Source organism: Penicillium roqueforti (assembly GCF_015533775.1).
Source record: "Penicillium roqueforti strain LCP96 04111 chromosome Unknown scaffold_10, whole genome shotgun sequence".
NCBI classification, from domain to species: Eukaryota; Fungi; Ascomycota; class Eurotiomycetes; order Eurotiales; family Aspergillaceae; genus Penicillium; species Penicillium roqueforti.
The window spans coordinates 155088-169911 of NW_024067574.1; the positions used below are offsets into that span (position 1 = coordinate 155088).

At 47.7% G+C, this 14824-nt stretch overlaps 6 protein-coding genes across 6 annotated transcripts; 4 read left to right on the top strand and 2 right to left on the bottom strand.

Annotated features, from left to right (window-relative positions):
- Positions 1–90: 90 nt before the first annotated feature.
- nemA (Nem1-Spo7 phosphatase catalytic subunit NEM1) lies at positions 91–1689 on the top strand (the record flags this gene model as incomplete). Its single annotated transcript, XM_039072419.1, has 2 exons — positions 91–1495; positions 1547–1689. 2 exons carry the CDS (start codon positions 91–93, stop codon positions 1687–1689), a joined length of 1548 nt encoding a protein of 515 aa, XP_038929182.1.
- Positions 1690–2526: 837 nt separating this feature from the next.
- On the bottom strand, positions 2527–2913 carry LCP9604111_4693 (uncharacterized protein; the record flags this gene model as incomplete). Its single annotated transcript, XM_039072420.1, has 1 exon — positions 2527–2913. The coding sequence occupies one exon, from the start codon at positions 2911–2913 to the stop codon at positions 2527–2529; it is 387 nt and encodes a 128-aa protein (XP_038929183.1).
- Positions 2914–4050: 1137 nt separating this feature from the next.
- On the top strand, positions 4051–5494 carry LCP9604111_4694 (metallophosphoesterase family protein; the record flags this gene model as incomplete). Its single annotated transcript, XM_039072421.1, has 4 exons — positions 4051–4168; positions 4218–4672; positions 4777–5060; positions 5152–5494. The coding sequence occupies 4 exons, from the start codon at positions 4051–4053 to the stop codon at positions 5492–5494; spliced, it is 1200 nt and encodes a 399-aa protein (XP_038929184.1).
- Positions 5495–6196: 702 nt separating this feature from the next.
- Positions 6197–7522, bottom strand: LCP9604111_4695 (FAD-dependent oxidoreductase; the record flags this gene model as incomplete). Its single annotated transcript, XM_039072422.1, has 3 exons — positions 6197–6434; positions 6519–6937; positions 7013–7522. 3 exons carry the CDS (start codon positions 7520–7522, stop codon positions 6197–6199), a joined length of 1167 nt encoding a protein of 388 aa, XP_038929185.1.
- A 294-nt stretch (positions 7523–7816) lies between these two features.
- LCP9604111_4696 (Zn(II)2Cys6 transcription factor) lies at positions 7817–10711 on the top strand (the record flags this gene model as incomplete). Its single annotated transcript, XM_039072423.1, has 5 exons — positions 7817–7888; positions 7955–8319; positions 8364–9135; positions 9199–9715; positions 10671–10711. The coding sequence occupies 5 exons, from the start codon at positions 7817–7819 to the stop codon at positions 10709–10711; spliced, it is 1767 nt and encodes a 588-aa protein (XP_038929186.1).
- A 2492-nt stretch (positions 10712–13203) lies between these two features.
- On the top strand, positions 13204–14805 carry LCP9604111_4697 (glycoside hydrolase family 76 protein; the record flags this gene model as incomplete). Its single annotated transcript, XM_039072424.1, has 4 exons — positions 13204–13303; positions 13376–13623; positions 13695–14144; positions 14230–14805. 4 exons carry the CDS (start codon positions 13204–13206, stop codon positions 14803–14805), a joined length of 1374 nt encoding a protein of 457 aa, XP_038929187.1.
- Positions 14806–14824: the final 19 nt, after the last annotated feature.

The following is a 14824-nucleotide window of genomic DNA, read 5'->3' on the forward strand; positions in this document are numbered from 1 at the left end:
TGGACCGCTTTAAGTGGCTTTGATGAGTAACTCACGATCCGTTTGCCAATAGATCGCTGCGCCCCTGTCTCCCGTGACGCCTTGAGGAAGATGAACTCACTGAATATCCTGTCCTCGCGAGTCATTGGCCAATCTTCCAGCTCTTCACGCCACAGATCGCAGTCCCAAAGTGATAGCAAACGTGCATCTCCACCGTCAGACCTCTCGAAAGTCCGGTCTTATAGCGAAGATAATTTTCGGTCCCTTGACCCCACTGAAAAGAGCTACAACGATAGACCGCTCGTGGACGAAGATGGAGAGGAGGATGGTACATATGACTCGGACGAGAAGACCCCGTTACTGCATGAACCCCACAAGAATGGCACGCTCACTGCTCGAAGTACTTGGCGACTGATTTCCCAACGGTTTTTCGATGCGATCACGGAAACGATCAAGTTCATTTTGTCTACGTTTGCTGCACCCGGTGTGTATTTGGCTCAATACTTTCAGACCGACGATGGCCACTACTCGCTTCTTGCACCTGTCCGGAAATTGCGACGCTCCCCATCCGACCAAGCCATCCGGTCGGCTAAAGGGGCCATCCGGGTAGAAGGTCGGCGTCGTAGTGGCTCCACCCGGAAGCTCCGACCTCAAGGCTCTCACGAATCCATTGTGTCAACAACGTCAGAGTCCGACACAGATCGACGGTATACTAAAAATCTTTCAAGTGGGAGGAACCGACCTACCAAGACAAAAGGCCGCGATGCAGATTCAATCCCAGAAGGGGCGGAGCATGAGCACACTCCCCGTCGGTCTATACGAATCAAGCTCCATAATGAAGAATCTCTCAAGCGGCAGAGACAACGAAGATCCCAGAGTGCAGACCTAGGACATCCAATGCCCGAGGGTGTCTCTCGTGTCCAAGGGGCTGTCCACCTGGACAGCTTAAAGTCCCCAACCTCTCCCAACATCCACCGCATAACAAAGTACCCACACTCTCCAACTCCACCGCGCCCACTCCTCCCGTCACGAGTACCTTCATATACTGCAGCTCCCCGCAATGCCAGACCTCCGCAGAAGACCTTGGTGCTTGATCTCGATGAGACCCTGATCCACTCGCTTGCCAAGGGTGGCCGGATGTCCAGTGGTCACATGGTCGAGGTTAAACTCTCGATACCCACGACTGCTTCATTGTCCCCGGGCGGACCGCAAACGACACTGGGCCCTCAGCATCCCATTCTGTACTACGTTCATAAACGACCACACTGCGATGAGTTCCTCCGCAAGGTCAGCAAGTGGTATAAGCTCGTCATCTTCACAGCCAGTGTTCAAGAGTATGCCGACCCTGTCATCGACTGGCTCGAGCAGGAACGAAAGTATTTTCAAGGCCGCTTATACCGACAGCATTGCACATTTCGTAACGGGGCATACATCAAGGACCTGAGTTCTGTGGAACCGGATCTAAGCAAGGTGATGATTTTGGACAATAGCCCGATGAGTTATATTTTCCACGAAGGTAATTTAGGTTTATCTATTTGGGTGCGCTTAGACTAATAATCATCGCTAGATAATGCGATTCCGATTGAAGGCTGGATCAACGACCCTACGGACAACGGTCTGCTCCACTTGATTCCCATGCTTGAAGCTCTACAATATGTGACGGATATCCGGGCTTTGTTGGCACTTCGCCGCGGTGAAATCGAGTCATGATCGTTATCCACATTTGTGTCCATGAATGTGCGCATCTAGGTGTATAAGGGGGGGTTTTTTTTTTCTAGAAGCGATATGCAACCTTTAAACCTGAAAACAGAAAAAAAAAAGATATCACGGAGCAATGGAGGGAATTGGAGACCGACCGACATGATCATGCAAGCGCAGTTATTCATAATGGCATCCGGCGTCTTGTTTGACTAGGAATGGAAATCCGTACATATGACCATGAACTCTCCTATGAATCTAACACAACACATAAGAGGATGATGTCCTAAAATCCCACGGAAACCGCCATAACCTTACCCCCTCTGGTACTCGTGTCATCAACAGGAAGCTTCGTCCCCCCTCCAGTAGTGATATAAAGAACATTACGATATCTCTGTGTCCGCCCAAAAGCCGCCGATGTAGCAGTCATCAAGTCCATTGAGCCCTTCAAACCCGCGATCAACTCATGATATCTATTAGGAAAGGCCCTAATAACCACATCATCAACAAGACCCGCCAAATACCCAACCCCATGCAGGCCAATAGCGAAGTCATCAGCAAGTATATCATGGCTGATAACCTCGTAAGGCCCCAAAGCACGACCGGTATGTGTATCAATTTGAACACGACAGAAAATATGCTTCGGGCTGTTGCTGTAGTACATATAATCGTTTACTATCTTCAACCCGTTAACCTCAAGCAACAAACCCATGTCATGATTTGCGGCCATTGTTTCGTGTTGGTGGATCACTCCGTACGTGCCGGTGCGGATATCCAGACGCCATATAAGGCCGAGTTGGGAGTCGGTTATGGCGACTGCTTTTCCTTCGTTTAGAGCAGCTATGCCATTCAAATAGTCAGCGGGGAGTTTTGCGATGAGAATTGGCTCGGCGCATTTCTGTGGTGTTTGAGATCGACCGTCCAGACTGAGTTGGATGCAATGACTGCATAGATATCTGGTGAGAGCTCCGTGATACCATCTGCGTCTTCGGCGCCGTCAAAATGGTGGACCAAATTGGCTGAGCTGGGGCCTGATGGAATTGAAGGGTCAATTTCCCAGAGTTCTGCTGTGCTCAGTACTGCGACTAGGAGGTTGCCGTCGGGTCGGACTGCGATATTCTCGACCCAGGTCCCGTTAGGGGATCTGTGGATTTCGCGGAGATTGGGAGAGTGGGCGAGGCATAGAGTGTAGATGAAGGTAAGCAGTAATAATATGGAACCTAAAAGATTAGCCATATGTGGAAGGTGTGACACAAGGATCTCAAATAACCAAGTATATGGGAATCATTGCCATATATAGGAAGTGCCAGTTTCCCATTTCGTAACTCGAATTAGGTAGGTTTCCCGGAAACCGTGGCCATGTATGTAGTTAACTAGTTACAAAGTGGTGCTTGGTAATATGCTCTTGGCTGCATTGGGCTCAGATGGTCATACAGCACGATTGGTAATATGCTCTTGGCTAAATTGCTGACAGCAGGGCGCGGAGTTTACCACCGGCACTCCACTGGCACTCCACTGCAGCCTGAATCAGAATAGTAAGTCTAGGTATCGAGTAGTCCTAGGCCTAGATATAAGCGTCGATATCTGACATGCAAAGAAACAGCACGTCGCAGAAGGGGTCGTTGGGTGCCAAGTTAAAGTCCCAGCGCGGCAGGCTGGGGCTTTTGCTGAGACTTCTGCCTTGACAAGACCTTTTCCTTCTCTCTCTTGGTCTCCTTTGATGGAGTAAAAAAATATAGATGTAAGAACCCAAAGGGAAAAACGAACCGTCTATCACTGTCTGACTGTATTCGGATTTTAGTTTGTTAATTTATGCTTTTTCCGGGTGCCTACCGAGTGGGTCACAACTCACAAATATAATTGGTGGGCCAGCCTGAGCTGCCAATAGCCAAAAGTTAAAAAGTCAAGTCGGGACCCAGTCAAAGTCATGACGTACAATAAGCAGCCTACATGATGCTCGAACCTAATAGTACATAGATACTGAGCACACCTCTAGAGTCAGGCTTCTTGGCGCCTAAGGCTGCAGTCTTGGGGGTTTGAAAATTGCAGATGGAAGAGCCGTGGACGAATAATATCTATATCTCAATCTCTCGTCATTCTAGGCGCGAATGACAATTACAACAGGTGATCAGCAAAGGATTTGTCTGTAGTGCGTTTTTGGTAACTAAGCCATGCACCACGCAGAATTTCAACTCTCCTCTCCTGCTGTGACTTAAGCGACCCCGTTTCTGTAAGGTTACATCTTACTATGCACAAATCCCTATGGTGCATCTCGTTTGTACCTTGGGTACTGCTGGAAAATTGTGCTAAATTTGATAACACGAGTTAAGAGACGAAAAGCCTTCTCCATTTTCTTCAGTTGACATAACGACAATGTCAATTCGCAGGCTGTCCGCGTACCAACGTCATGCCAGAGACCAAAAATTGTTGCGATTGAATGAGAATGGCACGTTTCAAATATCAGTTTTTAGTGACTTGCATTTCGCTGAAGGTATGCTGACAGACTCTTACCGTTGACTTGAGATAGTAACTATGTAAAGATGATATAGCGGACAACAAGACCGCAGGGGTCATGAAATCCGTTCTTTCTTCGGAGAAAGTGCAACTCGTGGTACTCAATGGAGATTTAATCTCTGGTGAGGCCACCCAAAAGTCTAACTCGAGTCTTTACGTTGATCGGGTTGTTGCACCTCTACTCGACCGTGGTATACCATGGGCATCCACCTATGGGAATCATGACAGCGAGGTGAATCTTGATCCAGAAGAGATCTTTCGTCAAGAGACAAAATATCAAAACAGCCTAACCGAGAGAAGGGTTCTGGACCCCGCTGCCGGCATCACGAATTATTACCTGCCAATATTTCCACATGAGGCTTCGAATGACACTATCCCAGTATTTATCTTGTGGTTTTTTGACAGCCAAGGTGGTCATTATGCATTGACAGAGGATGGGGATGGCGAATCAACCACGAGACAGAATTGGGTAGATGATACAGTAAGTATCACCAGGGCTCTCACATGTTCCCATGCTTGATCCAAAAAGTCGAATGCTTGGTCAATGGACTTGGTGTCGAGCTTTCACATACTGACTTGTTGCAGGTCATTCAATGGTTTATAAAAGCCAATGCAAACCTAACGTCCACCTACGGGCGAACAATCCCATCTCTAGCCTTCGTCCATATTCCAGTTCATGCAATGCGCGCCTTCCAAAAATCCGGCGTCAGCCCGGTCAGGGAACCAGGAATCAACGGAGAAAGAGTCCAGCAACAAGGCTACGATGCCGAGTCCGGCTACCATTCTCAAGACTTCCCATTTATAAGTGCTCTGTTAAACACCACGGGGTTAGCAGCAACTTTCAGTGGACATGACCACGATAATGACTGGTAAGAACCATACTGTGCTATACATTCTCTTCTCAGGTTGAAGTCAAAACGCAAAAACGCCTCATTTGACTAATAATAATCCTTTTCATAGGTGCTTCAAGTGGGATACTAAGCTAAATGGCCTCAATGTGACGGGAAATGGCATGAACATGTGCTACGGCCGGCATACGGGATATGGAGGGTATGGCGACTGGGCGCGTGGCGGAAGGCAGGTTTTGTTGGATAAGCGATCGCTTGGGGATGATATACAGACTTGGATTCGGATGGAAGATGGGTCAATTTCAGGCGATGTTCATCTCAATGCGACGTATGGCCAAGATCAATATGGGCTGGTGCAGAGGAGTTTCAGCGGGCAAAATGGTGGTCTTTCTCCACACTTAAATGTTCTCTATTTGTGGATTTGTATTTACTGGGCTTATATGCAGTTGAACTGATGGTCAATGGTTCGGAGGACTCTATAAATCTGTTGAGTTGGGGGACTGGTCATGGTTGGCTCTTAGGGGATATGCGAGCGTGTACAATTTGTTGGAGCGACACAGTTCACCTTGCCCTGAGGACTAGCAAGGCCTGAAAACATCAGCTGGGAGTATAATGGAGAAAAAAGAAGATTGTAGCAAAGCTGTGAAATCTAGAGGCAGCTATTGACGTCGGGATCGAATGCTTATTTATCATTGGGTGTTTTGTGCTGTACGAAGTACATATGTATCGGATAATGCCTGATACTCTCGAGACCTTTCCTTTGCGTTTTAGTGCTCACCCCTTGCCGCTTTTTGGTCACTGAGTAAAACTGAGCACGTCCCTGAGTATCCTGACCGACTTGATCACAGGCCATTACGTAATCAACTGATCTGCTCACTGAGCATCACCTGATCATCCCGTGAATACACGGCGACCTTCGTGCTCCTCCGTACTGTTTTTGGTTGGAGAGCTGAGTAAGTGTCCTTTGAAGTATTTGGCGCATATTTTGTTGAAGTCATCCAGAAGACATTTTACTACTGGCTCACAATCTGCAGAATTGGTTCTATTTTTCTGTGGACGTCTCTACCGCTACTGTATAATGAAATAACTATTTGGCTGGTTCAATGCCTTGGTGACATTGTAGCTTCCTAAAAAAAGTATCTCTTTTCTGAATTGACTCACTCGTCTCCACCATCAGCCCCCATTGCCGCCAACATCTCTTCCGGGCCCGCAGCTAAGAACATATGATGGGTCATCCAGTGACCTTTCTGAATTGTTGCCACCGCGCGCGGCCGCATCGCCTCCTCGTATGCTAATGTTGCCGACTCCAGGTTATCGATGCCATGAGAAATGATGTGCCTCGCCAGATCGACGCTATCATGCATAGCATTGTTGACTCCATCTCCAGTTGGGACTCTATAGACAAAGAACAAAAGTCAGAGGTAAACTCTTTCCCGTGGCGATCCAAGAAGAAAAAGGCACAGTTTAGTATGCACTTACGTCAAATGTACAGCATCACCAACAAGTGTTACTCCCGAAACATGATTCCAGGACGGGATTGCATCCTCGGCCATGGTGTATAATGGCCATGAGCGAAACTTGCCATCGCATGACCGCACGAAGTCTGTCAGGTCATAATCCCAGCCTGCGAAATATTCTTGCAGCACGGTATTCCATAGGGCCGATGCACTCGCGAGGATGGAACCTTCAGGTATACTTTTCTCAGAAAGCCTTAGACCCACAGAAACGTGGTACGACCCATCACCGAGGTAATATAGGAATATTTGCCGCTCTTTGCCAAAGGCCAGATAATTTCCCTTCCCTGCCTTTGAGGCAGCCAACGGGTAGATTGGGTTGTCGGGCTTGATATAAGAAGAAAAGAAATGGATACCAGAATACTGCGGCTCGGAGGGCATAACCTATGACAATGGTATTATCAGCCAGGAATCCGACACCTCCACTGAAGCCATATCGAAATTGGAGACTTTACTCACTGTCGCTCGAATCTTAGACCAGGCGCCATCTGCGCCAACCACCAGACGAAAACCAGATCTAGATGGCTGGTTCTCGAAATGAGTCGTGACAGATCCATTGTCAACTCTCTCAATGCGTTGTACCTTGTGATCCCAAAGAATCCTAGACGCCGGAACTGAGCTTAGAAGTAGGTCTCGCAGATCCTTTCGATCGATCTCTGGCTCTTCTGTGTCTCCCTCGCGGGAATGAGAAACATGGACCTTCCCTTGAGAATCGACTATAGTGAGTGGAACACCAAAGCGCGCAAGGGATTGAAATCTTGGAAATAAGCCGGCTTCGAGGAGAGCGGCCTGGCCAGTGGTAGGGTGAAGATCGAGGGTACCACCGCTCTGATGTTCATTCGCCCACGTGGCAGAGACATCTCGTTCAAAGACAACATACGGTATTTCAGCGACCTCCAAGAGCCGTGCGAGAGTAAGACCTGCCGGGCCAGCGCCGACGATGGCGATGGGTGACTGTGACTGCGTCATGTTATGAGTGAGACTCGAAAACAAAGAACGAAAGTTTCGATGAAGATGCAGACGAGAGGATGAGAGATGACATACTTATAGATTTATTCTACGTCAGTTAAATGCCGGAACTTGTGATGTCGGATGTTAGAACACTTCGGAAGTTACTGTAAGGTGTTGCGTTTCGGAGTTTAAGTCCACGGCTCGGAGGTTACGGACCCACTCTAAATTCACTTTACTTATTCGCGAACTTCCGTAACCTCCGACTTTCCTAACGCCCGGGATTATTTACCTTCAGTTACGTCCGACATCAAAATGGCTACAAGCCAGGGCGATGAGGATACTGCCCTCTCCAAATATGCTTGCGACTCATGCAGATCAAGCAAGGTAAGCTCCGCGTTTTCACTTACTTCCGCGATCGAGAGATGGAAACAAACTAAACTACCTCCGCAGATTACTTGCTCCCGTGAACGGAATAGTTGCGAACGCTGCACGAAGAGAGGAATTCCTTGTATCTACTCGCGTGTAGGCATCATTCGTCGTGCTAGAAAACGCAAGCACGAGACACAGCAGGCTAGCGGTGCAATCGCAACTCCTCGGCCCGCGCCTGGGTCTGATGATGGCTCGGCTTCCAAGATCCTGCGAAGCGACGGTCGCCCACAGTCATATCTTGCCTCTGATATTGAATTGACCGAAGAAAGCTTAGGCGGTTCTAAAAGCCCGGGTCAGCGAGGTCCATTCAACGCGCTGCTGATGCTGAACGAAGCCAGTACAGCCACGACTGTTAACAACGAGCCAACTGTGCTGGACAGTGCGAGGTCTGGAAAGACAACACGACTTTCATTCAAGAAGCACTCTATAGAATGGTCGAAAAGTATGGAGTTCACGAAAACCGTCCACTGCGCATATGGTTCCAGCTGCTAATGATGCCATTGGTTTTTGAGAACGCCTTGCGAGATAAAGAACCTTTGCTTAGTCCGGCACCTCCTGAAGTGGTACGCTCTCTGAAAGCGTCTCGCCCAGATGAGATTCAAGAAAAAGCCTGGTTAGTGATGTACTACTGCATTATATTGAGAGTCACCGACGCTGTACATCTCAAAAGCCAGCTGCGACAAGAGCTCTGGGCCTCACTCGGAAATATTAGCGTCCTGATGAAACCGAGCGACGCGAACATCCAGGCTATTCTCATGGTTATTGGTCTCGTACCGGACTTGATAGACCCCTCATTATGCTGGATGCTCTCTACAAGCGCCTGCAGGATGTTACAAGCCCTGGGTGTTACCCACAGAAGGATCGACGCTCAGAATCGGGAACAACGGCGGCTGAGATTCTGGCAGCTTAATCTCGTTGACAAGGCGCTTGCTGTCATATTCGGTCGATCTCCAATTTTCCCTCAGAGGATGGGCATTGAGGTTGGTCTTCCGACATTGGAGCAGATCCGACCATCTACGCAGCACCGGACGTCAGATGGCAGTAAAGGGTATTTTGCATCGCACCTCATGTATCAGAAATTTCTGCTCTCAAAGGTTATGGCAGATATCTGGCAGTGCCTCTACGGTGAAATAGAGAGCCAAGATCTCGAAATAGAGTCGGTCATTGCTAACCTCGAATCTTGGTATGAACAGGCACACAAGGTATGTCTCAATCCTGCAGGGTTTGCCTTCAAATGCAGTTAATGACACTTTAACCCGTTGCAGACTCTTGAAGCTACTGCGATATCTGAAAAGCCATTTTGCAATGCACAAAATGCCAAGTCGATAGACATCGGTCTTCGCAGCCAGGATTTCCATTACTTTTATCTGAAGATCCTTCTGTTTCGAAAATCCCCACCCCGGCGCTCCCAGTGCATCACTAGCTCTAAGGAATTGCTCAACCTGCTTCTACATCTATCCCCAGAATCAGACGAGCCATATCACCCTTTTCTCTGGCAATTTCTATACTCTCCATTCACTGCATTTTTGTTGTTATTTCGTGACATTTTACTCAACCCCGGCCGTGAACCTAAGGACAATCAAGAAGCTCTGGCTGCTATGGAGAATCTTCCGGAGTTCCTGGAAAAGATGGCCTCGCGGAATCCCCTTGCCACAAGGCTGAGGGAAGTTTCAAGAGTGCTCATTGGCCATGCGGAGTCTGCGTTGACTCCAAGTGGACAATCTCGAGCTGGATCAGATGGTCTAGTGGCAGAATCGACTTTCACATCGAGTGAGACAGCAAGTTCGTTCGACATGGATCTATTGTGCAACCAAACCACAGATGCGGCAAGAAATCCTTTCTGTGACTTAAAAACAGATGATATATTCGAATCACTCACTCAAGATTTTGAGGGAAATGGACTATTTGACTGGATGACTTGGCTGGGTGAGACGTGATGATATCATGCGGATACAATGAAGGCCGGAAGACCCGGCAAAGATGCGCTTTCGCAAAGATAGCTCTATGCAGAATCACGGCCCTGGTTTTCTTTCGTGGACGCTACCAGGTCGACGGCGCTAAAATTGAGAGTTCAGGCCTACGGGAAAGTGGTCATCGAACCGGCTGTCAACTTAAGCCATACACCGGCAGCTACCAAAAACAGACTCGTTCCGCAAAGGTCATATAACACCCACTTAGAGTAAATATGACCCATGAGAAAGATTGGGTGCGCTGGACCCTATGAGAGCAACAGAAAGGCAGGACAGCAGCGAGCGTGGATTGAGCTAGACTGCCAGGGGCAACGACCCCGCCTTCAGACCCCCCTGCCTAGAACATTCTGTACAGGTTTATAGTATTTAACAGACGCCTTGAACCTAATACATCACAAGACACAATACTGCCAAGAAGCGACCGTTTCAGCGTAACCAAATACGGATTAGCGTATACTCGGGTACGGGCCGAGAAACAAAGTCAGTATGTCTAAGGGGTAATCTGTTTTCGAAATCGACTGTACATTGCAGAGAGGATCGACTGTAGCCTATCCGGGTATCAGGCTTTTGATCGACTGGACTTGTATAAGACTGTATATTTGGTCGATTGTAAACCAGATTGCGAGCGGCACTAATCGAACGAAAATGACGGGACGGGCCGAGACATGAACCCCTGAACCGCCCGACCGCGACGTTCTACTAGACCGCCTAATAATTATGCCCAGGAGTAAAAACTCGACATTGAACAAAGTAACGCGCGTTCTTAGCTGAAGAAGAAGACCTAGGGCAAGTGGGTAGCCTAACATGAAGCGGTAGCCTCGGAATCATTAACAGAGAGCGAGGACCCGAACGTGTTAGAGCTGTTAAAGGAACTTGTCAAACTTAGGAAGGAGATTAGATAGCGAGATGAATCATATAAGGAAGAGCTTTGAAAGGTCAAAGAAGAGTTTGCCGCCCTTAAAGAACAGTTTAATACTGCCCTTATAGAAGTTTGACACAAGCTATAGACCCTAGCAGATAGACCCGCGATCCCGTAACCCTACCTCGAGCTATATTCTTAGAATAACCACGATAAGATCCTATATATGTGTAAAGGTATACGTTATGCAGGTGTAAGGCCTGTCAACCGGGTAAGATACAAAGGGCTTTGTGGAGGGAACATAATGTATTGATGATGTGCCAAGACTAATTCTTGCCAGTCTCGGGGTCCCCTGGGGGTCCCAAACTATAAGGAAATCTATCTGCCTATGTTCATGTGACGAACCTCCTTTCCTTAGAGAAGAATCGGAGGTAAAATGTTCTTGTAATCGGTATATTCTGACCTTCTACTGATGGTATAGATTTTAAAATTGGATTATTGAATTAGAAAAGTCACAATTTCCGGAATGTTTTTATTGTTTAGGGCCCATTGGGCCCCCACTAGCCTACCTCAATTCAGGAAATATATGTGCCACAATGAAGAAATTGAGCCATTGAATTTAAAATTGCGGAATTCATACCTGTAAGGATAAAGCTCATCATACTGGTTGCATTGATGTAGCAAGCAGGCTGGTTAGTTGACAATTTAAAGACAGCATATTATCCACGAGCTTATACTACATCGTGCTTTTGATATTCTACCTGACTTGTCTGTACCACATATTTGTTTGTGGCTCTCATTAGAATATATAGCGCGTGGATGAGCATAGCATGCATGTTCATTTTCCAGACTATGAGCGAGAGCAATTCCATGTGAGGGCAGTAGCAATGCTATCAACGAACTAACTATCACAGTATAAACGACCCGGTGGGGGCTAATCCCTTCTGGGTATAGTCTGCAGTAAGCTGAGTGCATCAGTGTTACTCACTGATTGGACACTGGGCATCACTGAGTAATCCGGGAGCATCCAATGAGCACTCACTGAGCACTTACTGAGCAACAGTCATTCTACACGTGACTGAACTAAGCATGATCACTGATCTGAGTCCGTACTGACATCTACTCAGTGAGCCTGAGTCTGAGCACCCTCATAAAAGCGGCGGCAGATCAAATAGGAAAGCCCCACACGCCAGGGAAAATCCGGTACATATAGTTACAATATGTATGTACCTGTGCCTTGGCTGTTGAGAGCGAACCATATAGATGTTACTTAGAAAGGGGTGTTGTCTCAGTCATAGGTTTCAGTCGCATAGCTCAAAGACTACGCCGGAGACAATAATAGTGATTCGGTAGTTACTTTTCACAAACATTAACTCTAGCCTATATAAATCTGTAAGTTGTGGTCGCTTATTTCCGTTTGCCTCGGTTTTGCGGGGGAGTTTACGATGACTCGCATGTCAAGATCCTTGATTCCTTGGCGAGTCTCAAAAGACAGGTGGGTTACGCAGAAAACAGTCTATGTAGATGACCAAACCCATGTGAAACCCCTGGTTTTTTCGAAACACAGCCCATTCGATCGTCAAAAGAAGAAAACTGGCTCTCCCGCCTCTGACGTCAGAGACCCCTGGGCGGCCCCACTCTTTCTGCCCCGGGTCCACGGTTGTGAATTACCAAACGTCCGAAAACGGAAACATTCTAGGGCGTGAAGAGATCGCAATCAAATGAGGTTGAAGAACAATATCTCAGGCTAAGATATCAATCACCTACCTTAGTAGCTAGGGACTCTCATACATAAGCTGGCGTGAAACATATCTTGTAATATGTGCGTAAATCATTGAATCTGAAAGCCAAGAAGCCTAGGTTCCTTGGTTGGATCCGTCGAATAGCTTGTCTTGCCCTCTTTACACGCGTTGTATGGCTTGGCATATGCATGGTGACCGAGAAAGTGGGGAATTAAATAAGCCCTAGCCCATCCGAAAACAAAGACCCTATATTATTCGACATCATCTGTCGCTGATCTGTTGCTGATCTGTCGCTTTCACTCACTTTATCCCGTAATAATATGATAAATTGACCTGCTAATGCTTATCCTACCCAGCCATGAACTGCTTAGTTGACTGCACGCATACAAACGACATCGGGCTATACTCGGCTCAGCCAGTGGCGAACGATATGATAGATCTGCTAGTTGATCGTCGGTGAGGTCTTTGCGAAACCAACCAGCAAAATCTTGCTACCCCACAGAAAAGTGGATAAGGCCCTGAATCCTATTTTTAACATGGAACTTTTAGGCTGGGGGTCTTCTGCTCATACATCAATTATTGCGCCGCATCCCCAACCCCCAACCTCCTTTGACAAGCAAGGTCTCGCCCCATTTTTACTTCGAATCGCGAGCACTTCTCATTTTAGATTGATACCATCTATGATTGATCTAGGCCGAAATGCACTTGTCCGGAACATGGTCTATCCTTAACGGTCTCATCACAACACTCCTCTTTTCAACGTTAACGCCTGCGATCGAATTAGACATCAGCAATAAACGTACGTCACGGATAGTCGAAGCTATTTTCCGATAAAAGTTGTTATGGGACTGACTCCGCAATCATTGGACAGAATCAATCAAAGATGCCGCAAGTACGAGTGCTTACTCCATGTTGGGATGGTATGCCGGCAACGAAACTGGACAAATTCCTGGCTCTTTCCCCGAAAAATGGTGGGAAGGGTCTGCTCTTTTTCTTGCGTTGCTTCAATACTGGCACTTCACCGGTGACACGACCTATAACTCTTTGACGAGCCAAGGACTGGAGTGGCAATCGGGTGATAAGGGTGACTATATGCCCAGCAACTATAGTAGCTACCTGGTGAGCACCATACATCAATTTCGAATTCTCGCGACGAATAACCAGTTCTCTGACTATTCTCGAATCCCTAGGGAAATGACGACCAAATGTTCTGGGGTCTCGCAGCTATGATGGCCGCCGAGCTGAAATTCCCTGATGTCCCGGGCCAATTCTCGTGGCTTTCGCTCGCACAAGGTGTATTTAATACCCAAACCGCTCGATGGGATACAACAACATGTGGTGGTGGCCTGCGTTGGCAGATATTCCCGTACCAGGACGGATATACCATGAAGAACTCCGTATCAAACGGCGGTCTGTTCCAGCTTGCTGCGCGCCTCGCCCGTTACACCAATCAAGCCAAATACTCAAAATGGGCCGAGAAGATCTGGGACTGGTCTACTTCCTCACCGCTAGTGAACAACAAGACCTGGAATGTTGCCGACTCCACGCAAATGGCAAATGACTGCGCCGATGTTGGTAACTACCAGTGGAGCTACAACTACGGTACATACCTGATGGGCGCTGCCTACATGTATAACTATGTGAGTGGAACCTCGATACTCGCTATTTACCCATTACATGCGCCCAAATCTTCTATTTGCAGACATTAACATTCCACCTGTACAGACAAATGGAGATGAAAAGTGGAAGACCCCAGTAGACGGCCTCCTCGGCAAAACCCTAAAAACCTTCTTCCCGACCGGCGACATCTTCGAAGACACAACCTGTGAACCCACCAAGAAGTGCAATTTCAACGAGATCCTCTTCAAGGGCCTCACCTCATCATGGCTTGCATTCACCGCACTCCTAGTCCCCGATACTGCAGCGCAGATCAAACCCAAACTCGCGAGTTCCGCACAAGCTGCCGCGAAGTCCTGCACGGGAAACAACAACAACACGTGCGGCATCACTTGGTATCAAAACAAGTGGGACGGGACAACTGGAATGGAGCAAGAGATCAGCGCAACGAATGTCTTTCTTGCAAACATGATTAACTTTGACACCGGCACGTTTGGGCCCGTCACTTCCAAGACTGGCGGAAACAGCAGCAGTGACCCTAATGCGGGTGAAGGGAAAGGAGGAGGGGATGACGTTAAGGAGAAGCCTACTACGAGTGGGGATAAGGCCGGTGCCAGTATTCTGACCTTGATCTTTGTCTTTACTTGGGCTGGAGGCATGGTTTGGATGATGCTGGGTGCTTAATTTGGCGGTATATTTATTT